General features: G+C 43.4%; 1 protein-coding gene across 2 annotated transcripts in view; it reads right to left on the reverse strand.

Moving 5' to 3' along the window:
- mast2 (microtubule associated serine/threonine kinase 2) overlaps positions 1-23,696 on the reverse strand; it is a 252,925-nt gene that overhangs the window by 111,035 nt on the left and 118,194 nt on the right. For both annotated transcript variants that reach the window (XM_028588485.1, XM_028588484.1), the window contains exon 4: positions 505-536. In XM_028588485.1, the coding sequence (XP_028444286.1) occupies positions 505-536 (32 nt within the window). The remainder of the gene's footprint in view (positions 1-504; positions 537-23,696) is intronic.

Consider the following 23,696-nt stretch of genomic DNA (forward strand, 5'->3'; position numbering starts at 1 on the left):
CCATCACAACTAAATGCCTAACCTTAACCCTTACCCTAACCCTAACCATAACCTAATTCTATCCCTAATCCTAAAACCAAGTCTTAACCCTCAAACAGCCCTTTAAACTTGGCGGGTCCAGCATTTTGGCCTCACAAAGCTGTCAGGACCCCACAAGTATACTGGACTCCCGGTTTTTGGACCCCACGAATATAGTTAAATTTAACTCTTGCTAATCCCTCCACATCGAACAGAAACTCAAAGTTTCCATAGAAACACTGACAAAGACTGAATGTTTTAAGGTGGAACAGGAGCTTCTTTTCCACGGTTATTTAAAAGACCAGCCTTTATACCACCTTAAGGCGTATGTATCTTTGTTTGGTTCATTGCATTGCAGCCTCTAAGCTTGTCCAACCTTTTCCTCATGACTCCTCGGAGGAAAAAAACTAACAAAAAAGAAGCAACGGCGAGAGGACAGGCTCTGTTTTGGACAGAAGACAGACATAGGGGATGATGGGTACTTACAAACTGCCTCTTCTGGGAAGGCTCAGCTCCTTCTGGAAGAAAGAGAGAGAAAGAGAGGTTTTAATTATTACAGTTGGGAACTCTGCAGTCCAATTGGTGGCAAATACCAACAGCAGCTCTTGTGTGTGCTGTTGCTGTGTCTGACCAACAGGTGTCACTGTGACATCACATCACGTTCACAAGGCAGCTTCAACACCTCCTTCCACCAGGAACGGGTTGTCCTGCTGTCGAACATGCAACTTTTAGTTTTTCTGGGTCAAAATTTACAATTAAAACTCTTTTTTTCTACATTTTGGTCACTTTTATTTCAATATTTTCAATATATTTCAATCATAATCACAACCAGTTTGGTGAAGAAATCATTCCTACCACAGGCAGTACAACTTTATAATCCTTCATCGCTGAGCGTTAGATACGACTCATATACATCACAATACTGCAATAAGTGCAACTTTCACAAACATAGGGTTTACTTGCATCTTTATAAATACTTTTTAAGTATTCATTGACTACTTCTACATACGTTTGTATTTTTTTATCTTTATTTTGAATTCTATCCTATTTGTTATTTCTTGTATATTCTGTATGTGGGCTGTGTGTCTGATATTTTGCTGCTCTAACACTGATAAATAAAGTCTATCTAATCTAATATTGAAATGATTATTTAACACTATTACTCATTGACTTATGCAGTCCATTGATTACATTCATCAAAGATCTCAGCTCGTATGGGAGCCAGCTGAGCAGGAATCTCCACATCTGGAAGTCAAATACTAAACTGCAAGAAGCCAGGAAACCTCAGAATTAGGAACACAAGTGTAAAGACCTTGTTTTCACTTTGAAAATAGATTTCATAAGACGGTGCGCCCATACACGTATGAAAATGTGAGTTTCATGTTTGCACGTGCACTGCACAAGTGACCACAGGGGGGCGGAGGAGTGCCGTCCTATTCATCATGGGCTCATGCTGCTGGATTTTGTTAACAGACAATGCTTCCTTCTGAAGGTCTTCTTCTCTCAAAGAGGTTTTAAAATCTAGGACTTCTGGTCTGAAAAGGTGCAACAAAGAACTCGTGCACAACTGATGATGTGTCGTATTGGAGGCACCAGGAAGACATCTCCAACAACAGCGCTTGGGCTGAATTATCAAGGGATTCTAACACCTAGTTCTAGTAAGCATACTGGAAACTAGGGCTGCAACTAACGATTATTGTCGACTGATTATTTTCTCGATGAATGGATACGTTGTTTGGTCTATAAAAGGTCAGAAAATGGTGAAAAATGTGGATCAGTGTTTCCCAAAAAGCCCAAGATGATGTCCTCAAATGTCTTTGTTTTTGTCCCCAGCTCAAAGATATTCAGTTTACTGTCACAGAGGAGTGATGAAATTAGAAAATATTCACATTTAACAAGCTGGAATCAGGGAATGTTTACTCAAACCGATTAATCAATCATATCAAAATACCTGGCGGCTCCTTGAAACAGTTTGAGAAAACAGACCACCGACTTCACAGACTTCCTGGAGAGAACCATCTGGCTAAAGCACCAATCAGTGTGTGTGTGTGTGTGTGTGTGTGTGTGTGTGTGTGTGTGTGTGTGTGTGTGTGTGTGTTTGAGGTACATGGATGCTGAAACTGTGTGCTGCCAGGTTCCCAAAGTAGGTCAACAGCTGGTTTTCCTTTTGAAAAACATCGTTAACACCTCAATCAGCTTCCGTCAGTGTGAACAGTGCAGCAATACTTCATTCAGACAGACTGACTGACTGACTGACTGACTGACTGACTGACTGACTCACACGCACGCACGCACGCACGCACGCACGCACGCACGCACGCACGCACGCACGCACGCACGCACGCACGCACGCACGCACGCACGCTGCGATTTTTAGAGTCATGCTTTTTTTAAAAGATCATGATCAATTCATCGTTGCATTATTTTCTCAGTCAATTCATTGTTTAGTTTAGTTTATGTTAAAAAGGTGAAAAAAGGGGGAGGGCAAATTGTTACGTTGACAGGCTGACAAACAGAAGTGATTGAAACGACCATTTGAAAAATGACAAAAATAAAGAAAATGACAAAATAGATGTTGATTAATTGGTCTGTGGATTGACTAATCAGCTGATCGCTGCAGCTCGGAAACTGACTGAGTTGAAGCCTGCAGAAATGATGCACGTGCAATTTCCCTGGATGTGAAAAGAAAAAAAAAAAGACTTCCCTGAAGTTAGTTTGTGAATGCAGCAGCTTCCCAACAGCACACGAAGAACAACTAACAGCTTAAGTCACGCCTCGTTCATTTAGAATCACTCTCGAGTCTTACATTTAACATTTTGCAGTTTTTTTTTTTTTTTTTTGTAAGTATTCTGCTCTCTGATTAATTTGAGGATCTTTCCGTTCGTACTGAGCACGTGCAGAGCACTCAGCAGAGAGAGAAGCACCGTTTGGCTCGGTTTCCAACTGTTTTTAAATTTTAAATATTTTTTTTATCTCTGACATACTCTGTGTTCCTGTGTGGGACGGCTGTGTCATCAGAGTCTCCCTCCATCTCCTCACATCTCTCTGTGCAAATCAGCTAATGGACATAATGGAGTTTGGTTGGAGCGCACTGAGTGGGTGAGTGGCTGCATGGCAGAGGCCTGCAGAGTGTGTGTGTGTGTGTGTGTGTGTCTCTGTCTGTCTGTGTGTGTGTGTGTGTGTGAATGTGTGTGTCCGTCTGTGTGTGTCTGTCAGTGTGTGTGTGTGTGTGTGTGTGTATATGTGTGTGTCTGTCTGTCTGTCTGTGTGTGAATGTGTGTGTCTGTCGGTGTGTGTGTGTCTATGTGTGTCTGTTTGTGTGTCTGTGTGTGTCTGTCAGTGTCTGTCTGTGTGTGTCTGTCAGTGTGTGTGGGTGTGTGTGTGTGTGTGTGTGTGTGTGTGTGTGTGTGTGTGTGTGTGTGTGTGTGTCTGTATCTGTCTGTCGGTGTGTGTATGTGCTATGATAATGTCAATCAAAATATAGCTAGTTTTAATTTGGCCTCCCCAGAACATAGCCAATTAGCGCGTATGTGTGTGCCTCTGTCTGTGTGTGTGTGTGTGTGTGTGTGTGTGTGTGTGTGTGTGTGTGTGTGTGTGTGTGTGTGTGTGTACATGTACATGTATGTGTGTGTGTGTGTGTTCCTCTGTCAGTCAGACTGGACCCAGTGATTCTATTAGCCTGTGAACAGATGTTTTCCAGACCCAGAGGGCCAGGAAATGGCTTTAGCATCACAGAAAGAGCAGGAAACCTTTTTACAGTCCCCTCCTGCAGGCTGCGTTCACACTGCGGCAGGTCTTAATGTCTGAGAGAGATTTTACCACCGTCTACCTGTTCAACCACTCTTAAAAAAATAAATAAAAATGCCATCATGTCTGATTACACTCAAAGACAACAGCACAACTTTTATGGGCCGAACCTTTTAGCAGAGCCAAACACAAGCAGGACGGACACATGGAAACACATTATCATTATTGATTTAATGTCATGGCTTTTAAGACTATAGTTCAAATATTTTCCAGTGCTTTTTCCCTAAAACCAATGAATAATGTGGAAAGGGGGAAGAGAAAAAAAAGGATCATTGGTCCGTTGAAGTACTTTATGCTCGTATCATCCACCCACACACACAGCTCTGTAATGTGAAATGATGCTTGTCTGAAACCCTCGTCTGACAGTCGATTGCATTGTACTCTGTGTTTGTGTGTGTGTGTGTGTGTGTGTGTGTGTGTTGAAGTGGCTACTATCTGAGGCCTGAGGGAGGATGTTCACCCCAAAGCCACCCTGCAAAAATAGCCCGAGAGGGAAAATAAGCTAATAAAAACACACGCATATACTGTACACACACATACACACACACACAGACACACACACACAGACACACACACACACACACACAGCCTGCTTGTATTAAACAAATCAAACGGCCACAAAAGCGAGCTGTGATGAAATTATCCTCAGTAGCGGCGAGGATAACAGGAGCAGAACACAAAGCCTGAAGCAATCCACCCGATGGAATACAGGCATCGATAATACGCTTTATGGCCGAGGGGGGAGGGAGAGAGAGAGAGAGAGGGAGAGGGAGAAGGGGTTGGGAGGGTAATGTGATTAGAGGGATGGAGTGAGAGAGAAGAGGGTGAGTGGAGGTAAAGAGATATAGGCTAAAAGGCAGGCTAAACATGTAAAGGAGGGATTTCAGAGCCGGGGGCTGCTGATGCAAAGACAAATACTTGGATTCATGACTCTTTCTAACACACACACACACACACACACACACACACACACAAATATGATTAGACATGTAAAAAAGAAACCTGGTTTCTATAACAGGTATATCAGATTAGATCATGCCGATCTCCCAGGTAGATTTCCTGGAGAGTTTCTTATTTAAACGCATCACCAGGTTTCTAATCTGCTTTTTAAGAGAGAGCATGTGCAGGACAAAGTCCCCAGACAGGGAAAGTGTTGCCGTGACAAAAAACCCCCGATAATAATAAGATAAATGTAGTGATGCATTCTTGTGTTTAAAATAATTCCATCCAACTAAATCTGAAGCAACACAAAATCAGGCTCAATGAGTCTGGTACCAGCACTCAACATTTGACTTGATTTTTAAAAAGACTTTTAAAAAGTGCTGAAAGGAAAGCCTTGCACTGTCGCTCCATCATCTCTCCACTTTTCCAGCTAAACGTGATTAGTAAAGCTTCCAAAATAAGAAGATTATATGCAGATTATCTTTGAGTTAATTATGTTTTGGACATTTTATAGTTTTATTAGAAAGTCGACAGTAAAGAGATGACATGAAATGGAGAGAGGGATGGAGAGCGAGAGAGAGCGATGGGGGCATGACACGCAACAAAAGGTCCCTGGTCGGTACTCGAAGCCCCTCGGCTACCATGGCGCCCCTTAAACGCAACGGTTACAGTAACCAGGTTACCACACGTAAACCCACAGAGTGAGCGACCGCCACTGCGGCTCCAGGCAGCGGCGGCGGTCATGCATTAACTCTGTATCCACGGTAACTCCACACTGCTGTGCCAAGTCTGTGATTGACAGCCTGACACGTGAAGCCACCCAAGAGACACACACACAGGAGTCCAAACGGATGGATAGACGCGTGTGCACGGCTGTCAGCATGTGTCGGGACGAGACACAGACCTTAGTGGTCCCCTAATACTGTATCTGAAGTCTCTTTTATATAGACCTTAGTGGTCCCCTAATACTGTATCTGAAGTCTCTTTTATATAGACCTTAGTGGTCCCCTAATACTGTATCTGAAGTCTCTTTTATATAGACCTTAGTGGTCCCCTAATACTGTATCTGAAGTCTCTTTTATATAGACCTTAGTGGTCCCCTAATACTGTATCTGAAGTCTCTTTTATATAGGCCTTAGTGGTCCCCTAATACTGTATCTGAAGTCTCTTTTATATAGACCTTAGTGGTCCCCTAATACTGTATCTGAAGTCTCTTTTATATAGGCCTTAGTGGTCCCCTAATACTGTATCTGAAGTCTCTTTTATATAGACCTTAGTGGTCCCCTAATACTGTATCTGAAGTCTCTTTTATATAGACCTTAGAGGTCCCCTAATACTGTATCTGAAGTCTCTTTTATATAGGCCTTAGTGGTCCCCTAATACTGTATCTGAAGTCTCTTTTATATAGGCCTTAGTGGTCCCCTAATACTGTATCTGAAGTCTCTTTCCCAAAATTCAGCCTTGGTGCAGAATTACAGCCACTAGAGCCAGTCCCATAATGAGCTTTCCTGGGGGTGTAGGTGTAGCCTTGACCAACTGCCACTTTGCTTGTTTGAAAGCCATGATCTCTCTCTCTCTCTCTCTCTCTCTCTCTCTCTCTCTCTCTCTCTCTCTCTCTCTCTCTCATGGGTGGGCCAAATTCTCTGGGCGGGCAAAGCAGAGAAAGTGGAGGTAACCTTGCTCCTTATGACCTCATAAGGAGAAGATTCCTGATTGGTCCATCTGAGCTTTCATTTTCTCAAAGACAGAGCAGGATACCCAGGGCTCGGTTTACACCTATCACCATTTCTAGCCACTAAGGGACCATAGGCAGGCTGGGGGAACACATATTAATGTTAAAAGACCTCATAAAGTGAAATTCTCCTGCCATGGGACCTTTACGTCAAGTGGAGTTGTAATCTGTTTACATTTTGAGCTATCCGCGTGGATGTCCACAACGCATTATCGCGAGAAGAAAGCGACCAACCTCCCTACCCCTTTCATACTACTCTCTATGGCGTGAATGTCTATGGAGTGAGTGAGAAGAAGAAAAAAAAAGGAAAAAAAAACCCACATATGTTCAAAATATCAAACTAGAAATAGGATTGTGGGAGTTAGTTTAAAGATATTTTTTTCCGTTTTAATTACAAATTAAACTCAAGTTTGTAGGGGATAATCACACACTCGCACGTCATAATCACAGAGAAACTCGCCGAGTTTAGCGTCAAACGCATTCAGCAGCGTTTATATAAAGAAAGGGGCCTTCAGGACTCGACGGCATCATGAGAACAGAAGTGGGGGGGGTGTATTTAGCTGATCCACCCCGGGGCCCGATCGTAATAACATGTTTTAGTCAAGCTAAAAACATGCAATTAACAGAAGGATGCAGGGGAGCTGAGCTCCACCGGAGACAATTAGAGCTGCAGCAGCAGCCGGCAGCCATAATTCATTATCAACACTGTGAATATTTATGAGGAAACATTGACAACAAAGAGACTCCACGATGACACAAGATGCAGGTCAGAAACGCTGACATTAAGTGTGTAAATTGTCCGAAAAGAACAAATTGATCTGTAGTTACAGGAAAACTCTGGTGTGTGTGTGTTTTTTTTCATAACGCAATTACAACAGAGACGTTTTAGACCAAAATCATTTCAGTGAAATTGCTGTAATTAGTTTGATTTGCTTGTGGAGGCGGCCGTGCTGACAGAGCTGACCTCTGAGGGAATAGAGAGGGAGCTTTCACATGAGCTGTGTTGCACCGTACATATTTTTATTTTATTTAACCAGCTCTGTCCGAATATAAACTAATCCTCAAAAGAGCGCTGTGAGACAGTACTTAATGCTAAAAACACTACGGGCCCCGTCTTGCACCCGCAAAAGCCCGACGCGAGGCTCTTTGCTAGTTTAAGACCGACGCAGTTGTCAATTTCCTGTCCAGCGCCCATGTCGTTTAAATAGCAAATACACCTTCACCCATCTGTGCGCCCATGGGAGTGCTGGTCTTACAGGGAGGTGTGTTCAGGTGCATTCTGGGCGTGCTGGTCTTACAGGGAGGTGTGGTCTTACAGGGAGGTGTGTTCAGGTGCATTCTGGGCGTGCTGGTCTTACAGGGAGGTGTGGTCTTACAGGGAGGTGTGTTCAGGTGCATTCTGGGTGTGCTGGTCTTACAGGGAGGTGTGTTCAGGTGCATTCTGGGCGTGCTGGTCTTACAGGGAGGTGTGGTCTTACAGGGAGGTGTGTTCAGGTGCATTCTGGGTGTGCTGGTCTTACAGGGAGGTGTGGTCTTACAGGGAGGTGTGTTCAGGTGCATTCTGGGCGTGCTGGTCTTACAGGGAGGTGTGTTCAGGTGAATTCTGGGCGTATTGCTATCTTGGGGCAGCGGGAAGTGATGGCGCCATTGACCAACAAAAACCTGGTCTAAAGTCAATAATGCAGCATTTCATTGTTATTTTAACAGAGCATTAGTAAAATGCTCCTAGGCTCGTGCACAGCACGCACACACTATGCTTGTTACACACACTATGCTTGTTACACACGCAACTGGAGACTGGCCGGCCACTTTAGCTGTCTGCTGCCTGCATTGCCACAAGATAGGAAATAAGCAGTTAGTCGAGCAGCCACTGTAGCTTACCAACGTGTCCTGTATGTAGTCACTACATCATCACGCTTACAAAACCCAACACATATATGCAGCTTTTCAATCAAAGCGTGTAATTACAATACTGCCTAAGGACACGTCAACAATCAATGATCATTCCAAAAATAAGTTATGAAATTAAAGAAATACCAACAGTTACATCATCTTTTTCTCTGGTTCATTATAAACCAAGCTTGAAATTCCTTTTAAGCTTCAACTGATTATGTATCAAGTAATTAAAAATAAAGTAATGAACAGACAACAAAGATAATTATCAGTTGCAGACATACTATACAAAGAGACTCAAAAGTAATTGACAGGGATGTAAAAGCTGCAATATGTGGCATTCTGCTGCAGTGGTAAGAGACTTGAGACTGACTTTGTGCTTGAATAGTTTAAAGGATCTGCATTAATTATAGTATTAAACCCAGTGAGTGAGTACAGGATGGAGCAACAGCTTAATATATCCTGGTTAATCTGGATCAGTGTAAACCAACTGGTGATAATGTGGGGAAACCAAACATATGACATGAAGAGAACGGTGTTGTTTGCATTTGTCAGGATTGCAAATGATCACTTGAAACTGTTGTTTGAATCAGCTTCTTTAAAAAAAGACATCCGACTGACGAAATATCTTAAATTAAAGTAAGAACAGGGTCGACCAGAAACCGTGGCCTGCCTCATCGGCAGTGACATGATGGACAACAGCCATAATGGTAGAATTACCAAAAAAAAAAGCCGTGCTGGAGTGAAATACAGCCTTTAACAGCCACATAAAGCCGCTCTAAGTGAATGAGCTAATTGTCTGGAGGCGCTCTGAGGACACGAGCAGCTTCCTAATGAAAGCTCTGCTGCAGCACAGACAGAGGCCCACTGGGACCAGTAAGGCTCTAATAGAGGGGTGTGTGTGTGTGTGTGTGTGTGTGTGTGTGTGTGTGTGTGTGGGGTTAGGGGCACAAGGGTGAGTGTGTTTGTGTCCCAGGATAACACACTTTACTATCAAAGAGCATTATAATTCACCTGGGCACAACACTGACACATTAACACAACTCCTCTCCATTACTGGGTAAGACGAGTCTGTGTGTGTGTGTGTGTGTGTGTGTGTTTTGTGTGTGTGTGTGTGTGTTTGTGTGTGTGTGTGTCAGGGGGATGACAGCCATTTGGGTTGGCTTTTAATCTTCCAAATGAGCAGACATAACTCTTCCTACACTAATGCCACTAACAGCCAATTATTGTGTGTGTTCACGCAGTAAGCATGCGTTTGTGTGTTAGTGTGTGTGTGTGTGTGTGTGTGTGTGTGTGTGTGTGTGTGTGTGAAGGAAGAGGGCAGTCATTACAGAATTGCTAGATTGAGTGCGCATGTGTGTGTGTGTGTGTGTGTGTGTGTGTGTGTGTGTGTGTGTGTGTGTGTGTGTGTGTGTGAGAGTGAGCGAGAGCCTCCATCAGCAGAGTTTAACTTTTACAACACTGGTAAGATGCTGTTTTTACTAAAACATGCGTTACATTATCTAAGTGAGGACATTTGTAGGACTGCCCACTCCGAGTCCATTAGTCGACTAAACAGTTGTTTTTGTCTAAGTCGACTAATATTTCTTCAGTCGATTAAGTCATTCTTTATTATTTTTTGTGCTAAATGACTTACATCATCACATCTCTGGTTGACTAATTTTAAAGTAATGCTTTTCCATTTAATTTTTTTTTTGAACATGTGACATCTATTGATTTAATCAACTGATCGATTAGTCAACTAAAAAATGTATTTCGTTGAGGACAGCCCTAAAAGCCTGCTCCCTATTGACTGATAATTATCAGTGAAGTGGAAGCTGTGAAATGCTGTGTGAGCACAATATTGTTGACTACACATGGTTTGGGTTGGGATATTATATTTTTCACCAAATGAGTTGCTGAAATCAAGGGAAACCATTCGTTTGTGGGACTGCAACGTAATCTCCTTTTTTAACTTCCACACCTCATATTTGGAAGTGAAAATCGAGCTGAAAATAAGAATGGATTAGCCAACTGTTAACAACAAAAAAAACACTTTTGTGTCTGTATGGTCAAATGTACCTGCTGGGGGAATCTGGTCTCTTACTTTGATCAGATTTGCGGTGTGGTTAATTGGATTTAATAAGACATTCATATAGAAAAATGCAACATAAAGGCACAAAAATGAAATGATGAAAGTACATTTTGACACAGGTACCCTCTTAAAGGCCGGGCCTTGTGATTACACTATAAACCAGGACGCACTGTGAGACCCTCTAGGGGCCCTTGAGCTTCGGCCTACTTGACCGAGTTAATAATCCAGCCTTAATGGGCTAACACAGGTTTCCAACGGAATGGCTGGCTGTATTAGACATTACAGGGGCACTTCTGAACACTCCCAATACTGCCTGATCACACTTATGTGTCCCATCGTCAGTGAGTAAAATATTTGAAACACTAGAGATCAGAGCTGGGCTATATGGAGAAAATCAAATATATCGATATTTTTGACCAAATACCTCGATATCGATACCGCAACAATATTGTAGTGTTGACTATTGGTGCTTTCACAAAATATTTACACAATGAGATTTTAGATAAATAGTCATCAGTAATGTGGATATAATGTCTAAGTGGGTAAAGGCGAATAATAGAACAGCTATAACAGTCTCGCAAGTTCAGAAAATGACATCACTTTACTGCATCGTAGTCTTTAAAACCAGGAAAAGACTCCACTTATGCCATATTATGATATTACGATATCCAAAATCTAAGAAGATATCTAGTCTCATATCACGATATCGATATAATGTCGATATATTGCCCAGCCCTACTAGAGATACACAAAAATTAAATATTCTCTAAAATCTTACTGGACAGAAAAGATGTAAGGAAACTAGATAATGTGAGCAGGTGTAAACACACCATATCGAATGTAGATTTGATAAAAAATGTCAATGAGACAAGTTGATGAGATGAGTGTGTGTACCTGCAGGCGCTGTGTGTCCTGCAGGGTCCTGCAAAGCACTGCACCTCTGGCCTGTGTTACCGCTGACTCAGGCTCTAAAGGCCTGATGGGAATATCCTTCCTGAGCGACAGAGGCGGGACTTTAAACCTCCCTCTTCTCCACACCGCCTTGCCGACAAACACGGTCCGAGACGCGATGCACTTCAGCCGAGCGTTTTGAAAGAACAAACGCACTCGTGCGCACACGGGCGGCAGCCTGCTTCACACAAAAAAAAATGTGAAAAGTGCTTTTGAAAAAGAGGTGAAGCTGCTTCACTGTGATGTGTGACCCAGATTTCGGTGGGGCTCTCAGACTGCAGGAGCAGACCTCTCGCTCTCTGCTTTTATGAATTCATTATGACAGCAGGCTGTGTGTTTCAAATGCAGAAACAGTGCGATCTATGTGTGCAAAGAAATGAAGTCATTTCCCATTCCTTTGTGTATGTGTGTGTGTGTGTCTCTGTATTACCATCCCTCCGGTCTGCCCTCACTTGCTCCTGCAGTTTCAGTTCATTATCATGAAACCAGATGAGTTTGCCTGTCATCCCTTCTCCAAAAACGTCTTCAATTTGCACCTTTCTGCTGCAAACCCCCTCTTGTCTATCTCTCTATCTATCTATCCATCAGTCTACTTTCCACCTCCCCCAGCACTGGATCTACAGTAACAAAGACATAACAAGCTGTAACACTCCTACTGAGAGAATCCAAACAAATATAAGCCCAGAAGTGAAAAAAAAAAAAACTCTTACTATGAGATGCAACTAATGATATTTCTTCAAACAGCACAGAGATTTAGATTCACACAGGCTCATTTTAGGGGCAGGAGTGGTGATGGCATTTATAAGGGTTATTTAGAGGTTTAGGGAGGCATTTGAGGGTTTTCTGTCAGTGTAATCAGTTTCATCACAGCGGCAGAGGAAAGGAGTGGTGAAGTTTGTAGGGAGCAGTTTGTGGCAGGATGGTATGTTTTTTTTTTTTTTTTTTTACTGTGTGTGTGTCTTCAGTAGGGTTGGCTATCGTTTTTTTTTCTTCTTTTCTTCCGATGCAGGTGCTAACACGATACTTGTAAAACACTGCCTGAACCGATAAAAAAAAAGGGCCCAAAACGAATCCAGACATTAAAGGAAGGCTTGTTCACTGCTAAGTGATTTATTTAAAATGTAATAACAATAACTTAATTCACAAGTAAGTAAAAAAGAAGAACCACTGGATGCAAGAACGGTTCTTTACAACAGCAGCTTGAGTTTCTCCAGCTTCACCTGAGTGCATCGTGAGCTTACGAGGTACAACTGAACGCACCGTTAAGTCCCGTCGGTCAGGGCTGAATGATACGCCCGGAAATCAGAAATACAATTAATTGCACAGTCTACCTCGATAACGATAAATGAACGATAATTAATCACGTCGTTCTAAATAGTCTTTTTCTGAAGCCAAAATGTTTCCAGACGACGGACGCTGCGTTTTTTTTGGGGCACACACTGCTCAGTTGACTCGGACTCAGTGTTTGAGTTATCCTCCATTATGCTTTCCATGTGGCTGACTGGTCCGGGCAAAGAATTTAAAGAATAAAAATTAAAGTAACAGATAAATAAGAACATGTACATCTCAGACCAATCTTCCAAAATTATTGGAAGTTATTCAAAAAAGTAATTCCCATGTTCAAAAAGGAGTAAAAAGAAGTTTAAAAAAAACTAACTTTTCTGGTCCTATCCCCTTTTTCTATTTTTATCCTTTAGTTAAATTAAAAAAAATTGATGCTTCACTTACAGTACATGTTTACATACATGTGCCGTATATCTACCTACCTACACTCACATAAACACATAGACACACATGCATACATGCATACACACATTTACAATCAGTTTTTCTTTCCCATCTATCTTCTTCGTTTCCGTCTATCTATATCAATATTATACCGAATAATAACCACACTCGCAGTAGAATGTTTTTAAGGAGAAAGTAGGCCTATCAAGAGGAATACATTATCGAAATTATCGTCGTCGATAACAGCTTCAGAATTTCGATGCCGATACATTTTCGGTTAATCGTCCGGCCCTTATCGCCGGTGTTGTTTCTCCGGCGAACACAATCAGAGTGAGCCGATGAAAACTTTGTCTAATTGGATTAATGATGGTGGAAGAGAGCGGAGTGAGGGAAAGAAGGAGGGAGGTTAATAATTAGAGGAGAGATGAGAGTGGAAGAGAGGAATTTGATGGACAGTAAGAGATGGGAGGGGAGTCCCTGGAGAGACAGCGGCGAGGAAAAAGAGTGACATGTGAGGCGTCTGAAAGGGAGTGCTCTTTCACTGCCGTGCCCTCCCCCTAATCCCCCCCCCCCCATCTTCATTGTTAAAGCTGATCTGCTTACAGCGGCTGAGGGTTCACTCACGGTGGGTCGCTTTGAAAATGACAGACGAGGAGGCAGATATGAGCTGTTGGAGGGGGAAGAAAACATGGCTCCACACTCGGAGGGGGTTTCAACAATTATCATCATCGGTTACACACAAGGCTTTGGTTTTGGCGCTCATCTAAAATCAGGGCAGTTCTTCCCACCTGGGAGCAAAAATCCAATTAACGTGTTCTCTGGTTGCTCCCGAGCAATTGTAATCTGGCTTTCATGATGGACATGTGATCACCCTACTGTGTCATCAGTGAAGCTAAGCCAAAATGATTTCATTTCAATGGAATGGCAGCAATCAGTGGAAACCATCACAGGGATGTTTAATTAGAGGCTGTTGACTAATAGCAAACTGTCCTGAAATAAGGGGGGGTTTTGACTTTTGATTTTAAGGTTTTTTGTGAGGGCACCGTTTAGTCCCAGGTGCAGATTGTTCACTCTATGGAAGGCAGAATGTTGCCACAGAGTGACCTCAGAGCATCAGGAGGATTTTCCAGTTGTGCGTTTTCTCTGTCTTCTCCGACTCCGGCAGTGGCCACGGTGTCTGGATAAAGAGCGGCTGCAGGCTACCGCTAAGCTAACGTTACGCTGTGTCTTTAGCTGCATGCTGCCGGCCGGTAAGCAATGCTGTGTCTTTGTGCAAGGAATCCGCGATCCCGCATTGGATTTGTATAGCCGAAATGGGAAGCTCATCTCTATATATTACGGTGCTGAGCAGGTAGTGTACAGAGGGATTATCAGAGCTCAACCAGACACTAAAGATGGAGATAAACCTAAACTATGAGCTCAAAGAGCCCTAAAGGCCCCGACTTTAAAGGAATACGCCACAGTTTGTTGAAATGGGGCTTATCACGGTCTACCCTGGCTGTAGATAGGTGGGCCAACGCATTTTTTGTCTCAGTGCAAGTAATTAGGTTGTTTTTTTGTCTTTTGTTGGCTCACTTTTACTCACAACATGCTAACCGGCAACATAGGATTCCATTCACTACGCTAAGCTAACTAGCGGCAGCGCTGCCGGTGTTGCACCGGACTAAAACGATGCATGCACAAAAAATGCGTTGGCCCACCTATTTACAGCTAGGGGAGACCCCACCTATCTACAGCTAGGGGAGACCCCAACTATCTACAGCTAGGGGAGACCCCACCTATCTACAGCTAGGGGAGACCCCCACCTATCTACAGCTAGGGGAGACCCCACCTATCTACAGCTAGGGGAGACCCCACCTATCTACAGCTAGAGGAGACCCCACCTATCTACAGCTAGGGGAGACCTCACCTATCTACAGCTAGAGGAGACCTCACCTATCTACAGCTAGAGGAGACCCCACCTATCTACAGCTAGGGGAGACCCCACCTATCTACAGCTAGGGGAGACCTCACCTATCTACAGCTAGGGGAGACCTCACCTATCTACAGCTAGAGGAGACCCCACCTATCTACAGCTAGGGGAGACCTCACCTATCTACAGCTAGAGGAGACCCCACCTATCTACAGCTAGGGGAGACCCCACCTATCTACAGCTAGAGGAGACCCCACCTATCTACAGCTAGGGGAGACCCCACTTAACTACAGCTAGGGGAGACCGTGATAATCCCTATTTCAACAAACGGTGGTGTATCCCTTTAAAGGTCCAATGTGTGGGAATTTCTCCCATCTAGCGTTGAGATCATATTTCGCAATTAACTCTCTGGCGCCACGCAGTTCAAAGTACATATTACAGCTACGGTAGCCTTCACGCTTCAAAAAGACGATCTCATTAGCAGCATTAGCAGCACCGTGAAAGGTGGAGCAGTATGTCCTGTATGTCCCTTACTGGCTAATGTATTTCAAGATGGAGCATGAATATGGAGCATCTACCCCAGTTCATGCAAACGCAAATGTAAAATTTCAAGCCAAAAGGAATACTTGGAATTGATGGTGGAGGTAAATATTCATGAAAAAAGATAAGTTAGTGAACGGGCAACACAGATTTTGATAACGAACAACTAAACACGTTACACACTGGACCTTACAGCATGTCATAGGACCTTTAAGTTACACATTAAAAGCCGGCATTGGATACATTGTTAATGTAAGAAATAGTGATTAGTGAAGCTTTAACAGCTTTTTTGTTCCAGCTGTGATCAAACAACAAATCCAATCACACACCGGTTTGTGAAGCAACGTCTGGCTACAACCGATTTTGCACTGACTCCAAAATACAAAAGCAAAGTGTAAAAGGTCAGTCTGGAGCCTTGTGCTGCAAATGCATCATGAATCCAAAGAGCAAACAGGTTTTCTTGTCGCCTTCTATGTGAAATGAATAAATATATAAGTACCATGAAAGAAGACTCCGTGGTTGCTGTGTTTGTTGTTGTTGTGTATAAAGGGTAAGAAAAGAAATTGCCCGAAGGAAAATAGGACTTAGAAGGGTGTGTGTGTGTGTGTGTGTGTGTGTGTGTGTGTGTGTGTGTGTGTGTGGGTGACGTCTAGACATTCAATTTCACACTCTTTGAAGTTTGCTGCCCGCTGGCCAAACTCAGCCATGTGGATGAAAACATGAGGGATGGGAAAAAGGAGGAGGAGGAGGAGGAGGACGTTGCACATTTTCCTTTCCCTCCTTCTCTACTTTTATTTATGAGCAAAGGAGTTCATCCCCCCTGTGATATCACTAAAGTTGGCATCACAGCAGGGGAGTCTGCATCAGGCTATGGGTATTCCCATGTTCAGGGAGATCTTCATCTCGCCTGGCATGTCTATGAGGATAAGTGGGGCTTATTTCTTCTTTTATCATTATTCATTTTTCTTTTCTTTAAGTTTAGTTTTTCTCTGCTTCTTTGAAATCACACGTCATGAAGAAAAAAAACCACATTCATGCATTTATTAACATTATGAATTTATCAACATGTTATGATTATTTAACCTCATTCTGTTTAAATTCTTTGACTTTAAGACAATGTGAGATTTGACCATGGATGCTGTTGAAGTGCTCTTCTTTGCACAATGAACTAGTAACTTTAACTTTATCATACAGTAGGAAAATAGTATTTATGAAATATATTGGTTATCACAATTATCTTGCTATTATGTCCCGTTGGGAGACCTAGGACCCTATCTTGCACCCGGCATAGCGCAAAGCCCGACACAAGTGTCTTTGCTAGTTTAAGACTGATCCAGTTTTTAATTTGCCCATGTCGTTTAAAAAGCAAATGCACCTGCGCCCATCTCTGCGCCCATGGGCGTGCTGGTCTTACAGGGAGGTGTGTTCAGGTGCATTCTGGGCGTGCTGGTCTTACAGGGAGGTGTGTTCAGGTGCATTCTGGGCGTGCTGGTCTTACAGGGAGGTGTGTTTAGGTGCATTCTGAGTGTGCTGGTCTTACAGGGAGGTGTGTTCAGGTGCATTCTGGGCGTGCTGGTCTTACAGCGAGGTGTGTTCAGGTGCATTCTGGGCGTGCTGGTCTTACAGGGAGGTGTGTTTAGGTGCATTCTGAGTGTGCTGGTCTTACGGGGAGATGTGTTCAGGTGCATTCTGAGTGTGCTGGTCTTACAGGGAGGTGTGTTCAGGTGCATTCTGAGTGTGCTGGTCTTACGGGGAGGTGTGCTCAGGTGCATTCTGGGCCTATTGCTATCTTGAGGCAGCGTGAAGTGAATGCGCCATTGACCAACAAAAACCTGGTCTAAAGTCAATAACGCAGCATTTCATTGTTATTTTAACAGAGCATTAGTAACATGCTCCTAGGCTCGTGCACAGCACGCATACACTATGCTTGTTACACACACAGGGACGCACAGCAGCACACACACACACATGCAGAAGATTAAAAATTAAAATATTACGGTTCAAATCCTCCATCATAACAGCAATGCACCAAAGGTCCAAACGCGCCTGGTTTTTAAAGGGAATGGGAGATGATCTCTGATTGGTTGATTGCATGTTACGCCCAAAACACACCTCTGATTAGTGAAGACACTAAGTACAACCCTTTAGGACCATGCGCCCGGCACACAGACCCTTTTTATCTGCCGTCAAACTAGCAAAAGTAGATTTGGACACGCCCTAAACACACCTGCACCAGACGCTTCACGCTGTGCGCTTACATTGTTAAAATAGGGTCCCTACAGTAGAAGTAATCCGACTGAATTAGTAATTATTTGGTTTAGAGGGCACGCTGAACTGTAGAGCTGCAAACATGAATCAACACTGGTATCGGCACGCTGTTTTTGCAGACACTGTAAGTTGAGTTATCCGAACCTCTAAAGTTGGATCCCCACCTATCTGTGACTATAATGAAAACTATCTATTTAACTATACAGGTGTGCACATGTAGGCGTGTTGTAGTCTATGTCCCGGTCCCCTGTCTCTCAGTCTGACACAGTATACTTCTACATGATACTACCGTGTTTGTACCGACGTGTGAAGGCCTGTCTGTCCCTCTCGGACCAGCTGGCTAAGAGCTTCTATGGTTACAGGTCACTCTCTCGCTCTCTGTTCACAGGGTGAGCTCATATTATTCTCTCAGCGGTCGCCGTGGCTACCGGATGAGCTCATAGCTCGTTTTCTAATTGGCTAATCCAGTCTGCTGGCGGGAGACACACACAGAGAGATAGAGAGAGAGACAGAGGTAGTGAGAGAGGAGAGAGAAAGAAAAAAAAAAGTCTGTGACCTAAACAAAAGAAAGAAAGAGTAACAGAGGAGATGCCTGAGCACAAGCGCTGATAGATGTGGGGCAGAAAAAAACAAACAACAGAACTCCTGTTCCCACTCTCCTTCTCATTCCCTCAGTCCATCCATCCCTTTCTTTTTCTAGAACAAACAACAAGAGGCCCAGCCAACAGCCAAAGTCCAGCTAAGCCCTCTAAGCGGTGTTTAACCTGCTCTTGGGGCTCAATGTGGCTTTACAGTATCTAACTCCGCATCTAAACAAGCCCCGACCCCCCCGAGGGGACTCTATCGGACCACGCGCAGCTCAGAGACAGCTACGTAACGCCTCTGAGACTGTCAGCAAGTTCTGAACTTTCAATTCAGACTTAAGGAGGTCAGTTTTCTCCAACAATTAAACCAGGGTTGACATAGATGCTGTGTTCCAAATGGCAAACTTTTTTACTTTTAGTGCGTACCGCAGCTGATCTTACTGTTGCATGCTGCTTGCGTACTATAAGCAATCGTACAAAGACAGTACCAGTCAAAAGTTTGCACACAGTTTCTATATATATCTGTGTGCACCACATTGACAGCTGCCGTATAAGAGTGCAAAGGTCCTAAAACACAGGGCTTTCAGGCACGGGAGCGGAGTTCACGTCCCAGAAGAAGTTCAGGGGAAAACCCAAGACTTTCACCCAGGAAATGGGGGTTTTGTCCCGGAAGTACTACTTAAAAGGTGCAGTAGGTAGATCAAAAATCCACCGCTCCCTGTTCAGATGCACCAATAAGGGGCAGGGGGGGGTGTCTAACTGCGTGTCAATCACTGCTCATGCACACGCATTCATTCTCCCTTGTGGGGGGAGGGGCTTTTAGCTAAGTCCTGGATCTTCACAATGCTACCTACGGCACACCTTTACCCCAAACCACAATCTTTTTTTCTAATGCTAACTAGTCATTTTGTTGCCTAAACTTAAGTGCCGTCGCAGCAAAACAGTCTAGATAAATCAAGAGATCATTCCATTTGAATTACGGAAACCCTGGATAATGAGAAAGAAACCCCTTCCCTTTGAGTCAGATGCTGGCTTCTGCATTGTTCCTTGAACAGTTCAGGCAGGGAGAAGGAGTCACACTGACTTCAGGTGTCAGAGGAGGTGACGCCGACTGAGACTGATGAGACACATTTCTCGTTGTGTCTCTGTCAGTCACTTTATCTCTTCCTACAAGTGACTCAGTGTCCTCTAAGTGTCAGCGGAGGAGATGTTAAAGTCACAGCTAATGCAGGAGGAGTGCTGCCATTTGTCAGTTTTTGTTTGTCAGTTGTTGCACACGTCTTTGTTGTTATAGAAAGTGGAGGTGCTCATCAGGTACAAGGCCTTGAGTTTGAGTCTAGACCCAGATCTGCTGCGGTGGGGCCTTTTGTTCTGTCTGTCTACATCGGTGACAATAAACCGGTAGAGATGCTCTAAAAATGACAGCTATCTAGCTGACAGTCAGGCAGAAAATGGGTTTCACAATGCCACATACTTCCACCCATTCTCATTCCCAAACACCCATGCACACACATCCTGGCATTCAGCGTTATTTTCTGACAATAACACACTGTGTGGGGCCCATGGCTCTTGTATGAATTCTGAATCTTCCCGCACTTGACAAGAAGGAATGAGAAACTTCCCTATCAGATATTTAAATCAGGATATGTTTCCCCTGACAAGCTACCGGCCACTCCAGCTGCGCAATCTTCCATCCTGATTGGCCAAAAACACTGGCTGCTCTCACAACCTCCCGGGACCAACCAAGGGTACATCTGCTAAGCTGACGCAATACGCCACGGGTAATTGATTACCAGATTTGTGGTGCATTCCAAAACAGAGAGGCTACATAAACAACTGTGGGAAAAGTTTGTGAGAGGTCCTTTTAATGAAGGTTAAAATGATAGCATCATTGTGCTGCCAGAGCTGAGTCATGGGACCTGGCTGAAATATGTCTGTCAAACCAAGGATTGGAAAGTTGGCATCACTTGTTCCAATGCATTCTCAAGAACGGGTTCGTAGGACATCGTATGAAAATGTTTGCACACCGATTCGTATAATATCCTGCGAAACTGGTCACGTGACACCGGCAACAGATCTCTGTGAGCTGTCGGCGGCTGTTGGTAGAAGGGCTGTACGATACTAGGAAAATATCTAATTAGAATTATTTTGACTGATATTGTGATTGGGATATGATTCACGATATTGGAGGGAATGATCATTTTTGTAGCATTATTCTAATTTTCATTGAAAAATATATTTTTAAAAAAAGATCGAAATGTGATGTTTTTGCGAGGATCTGTAGTCTGTACGACTTGTAGGCCGGGACGTCTCTGCAGCACGACAATACTTTATTTTAGAATGGTTAGACACATATTTTGCCTTTAACAAATATTGCACCCCTGCGATTTGGATATTGCACTATTTCATATTGCGATTTCGATAACCTTTTGATTAATTGTGCAGCCCTAGTTGGTAGTGGAGTTTAGCCGCAATGGGTTACTTGGAGCCGGCTACAGTGCACTGTGAGCTTTCGCCTGTATAAACTGGAGTTGGTAGTTTAGTTTAGCCGACAAAAAAGGGACTTTTAGGTAGCTACAGGGAAGATGTCCTTTCAGAGGTCGTGGCACTTGAGTTTAGCCGTCAAAAAGCGAGCCTTGTGTGAAGACGACGAGTTTAGGCATCAAAACAACGGGGAAAAAAAGGTCCTGTGTTTTATGACTAGGGCTTGGTGATATAAGAAAATCAAATATCACAATACTTTTGACCAAATACCTTGAAGACGATACCTAGTCTCATATCACGATATCAATATAATATCGATATATTGCCCAGCTCTATTTATGACCCAACCATACAGCCCGACTTCCTCCCTACGCTGTCCACAGTGTTCTTATACAGCAGCAGTCAACGTGGTGCACACAGTAATAAATATGTGGAATACATACACAATTACAGTGGTTCACTTTGCGTAGCTATATATTAATTGTTCATGAGAACAGCCTGCTTGTTTGTTGATGAGATTTAGACAGTTTAATTTAGTTTTTTTAAATATATATTTGAGAACTATATTTGTAATAATACAGGGATTTTATATCTCAGAGAAGTATCGGAATAATAATAGTTTGGGTTTCAATCATGATCTAGTTAAGGGTTTCCCAGACTTTATTTAGACCGTGGCACCCCCGTGACCTATTCACAATCTCAAATCTTTCCATTGCTGCTCTGTACCAGGAATACTCCCGAACCGAAAAATTGTGTTGCGTCACTCTGACGGCCGACAACCATGAGCTGATGCTGAGATGCATCACGGTTTGTCCGGTCCAATGACGGATCAGTCTCATCCTGTGTGTGCTTTACATTGATTTACCAATAAATTAGCTTGTCGAAAAGTAAAGTCTTTAAAACCCAAAGTAACTCTACTGCAAAATGTTTTTAAAGCGCCCATATTATGCTCATTTTCAGGTTCATAATTGTATTTAGAGGTTGTACCAGAATAGGTTTTCATGGTTTCATTTTCAAAAAACACCATATTTGTGTTGTACTGCACATTGCTGCAGCTCCTCCTTTCACCCTGTGTGTTGAGCTCTCTGTTTTAGCTACAGAGTGAGACATCTCACTGCTGTAACATCTTTGTTGGGAGGCGCACATGCGCAGAAGCTAGGTAAGGATCACACCAGATAGCTGTTTCTCTAACTTCAGTCGGAACAAGGCAGGATTAGCCGGGACACTTCTTCTAAACGAGGACGCGCTTCCAACTTTGCGTGGAATACCTGCAGAACAGGGACATGGAAGTAGTTCTTTTGTAGATTATGGTGAACTAGTGTGTGTTGTAGCAGTGTTTTGCCATTCAGAACGAGCTAGCATGCTACGGTTAGCCACCTCGTTTGGACTAGTGACGTAGAAAGCCCTGCAGATTTTGACCAGCTCACCCGGAGGTGAGGCAAACAAAGTACTGTGCTCTTTCAGCGGTGAGCTTATTTGTGGGTGATTACAGTAAGTCAAACAGAGCTGTACATCCCTCTCACACTCTTCCTCCCGCTCTTCCTCCCGCTCTCCCTCCCGTTTTTTTAAACTTCGACACCAGGATGGCAGCAGGCTTGCCCCCCTCTGGGCTTTCAGCTTTCATCATGTTGAGAGATGTCTGCCCGCAGGACGACACATGAAAAGAAGATGAAGGGGGGGAAGAGGAGGAGGAGGTGGGCAAAGAAAGAAAAAAAAAGCGGGATGGCTGTGGAACCACGCAGGGAAGGTTCTGAGGGTTCAACTGAGAAAAGAAGCTGTGAGAGCGACAACGTGTCACGAAATATATCGTAATTATAATGCAGTGTGAAGGTTTTTGAGTTCAAGACTCCGAGTGAGCAAATCCAGCCTCACTGTGGGACTCAAACTCGGGCTGCAACCAATACTATTTCCTTTATATCAATTATTGATTTTTGCATACTATACAATGTCTAAAAAAAATAAGCAGCCCGGACTGAAGTCTTTCACTGCTTGATTTGCCCAAAACACAGGGCCAAAATCCAAAGACGACTTCTCTTTACGGTGTTCAATTGAAGACAAATCAAGGCAAAACTGGGGTTAACTATTTTATGAGACAAGGTTATTTCAATATGGGGAAATGTAGCTCCATAATTGAGAATCACGCACCGCTGCAGAGAGATCCTTCCAGTCGACAGCATTAAATACACTTTGTCCTCGACATGTCTGCTTTATTGATGGACTAACAGGAAGCTGGGAGAAATTACGTCCATTTTTCTAGGGGCACACAGTCCATTAATAGCTCTCTACATTGGCAGATAGTGCTGAGCAGCCTTAGAGGCAGATTTTCTGGATTCTTTATAAGAAGCAGCTGCAGTGATTACCACAGAACAGCGGACCGGGTCGCAAGTTATTGCAGCGCTAAACCGGGGAAGGATATCGATTCGCCACGAGGAGCAGAAAGACAACAATAAAAGCTCCGGAGGGAGGAGATCAATAACTGGAGGGAACAAGATGTTACTGTAGTTTTCTCAGAAACTCAGTGTGAACTCATATAACCTAAACTACTTCTTCAGCCGTGTACCGCTGTGTAATATTCAGCGGCGAGAAGGTAACTGAGTACGTTTACTCAAGCACTGTAGCTTAAGTTGAAACAAAAAAGTTATTTTGTGTGCATCATTAATAGTTCACTCACCTCTTTGTATGTGTAAATGTTATATCTGTTTTGTAAATCAATTTAGAGCTATTGCAAAGTCAAAGTCCCATATCTGTTCCTCCATCCTCGCA

This window comes from Perca flavescens, chromosome 9, assembly GCF_004354835.1.
Source record: "Perca flavescens isolate YP-PL-M2 chromosome 9, PFLA_1.0, whole genome shotgun sequence".
Classification (NCBI taxonomy): domain Eukaryota; kingdom Metazoa; phylum Chordata; class Actinopteri; order Perciformes; family Percidae; genus Perca; species Perca flavescens.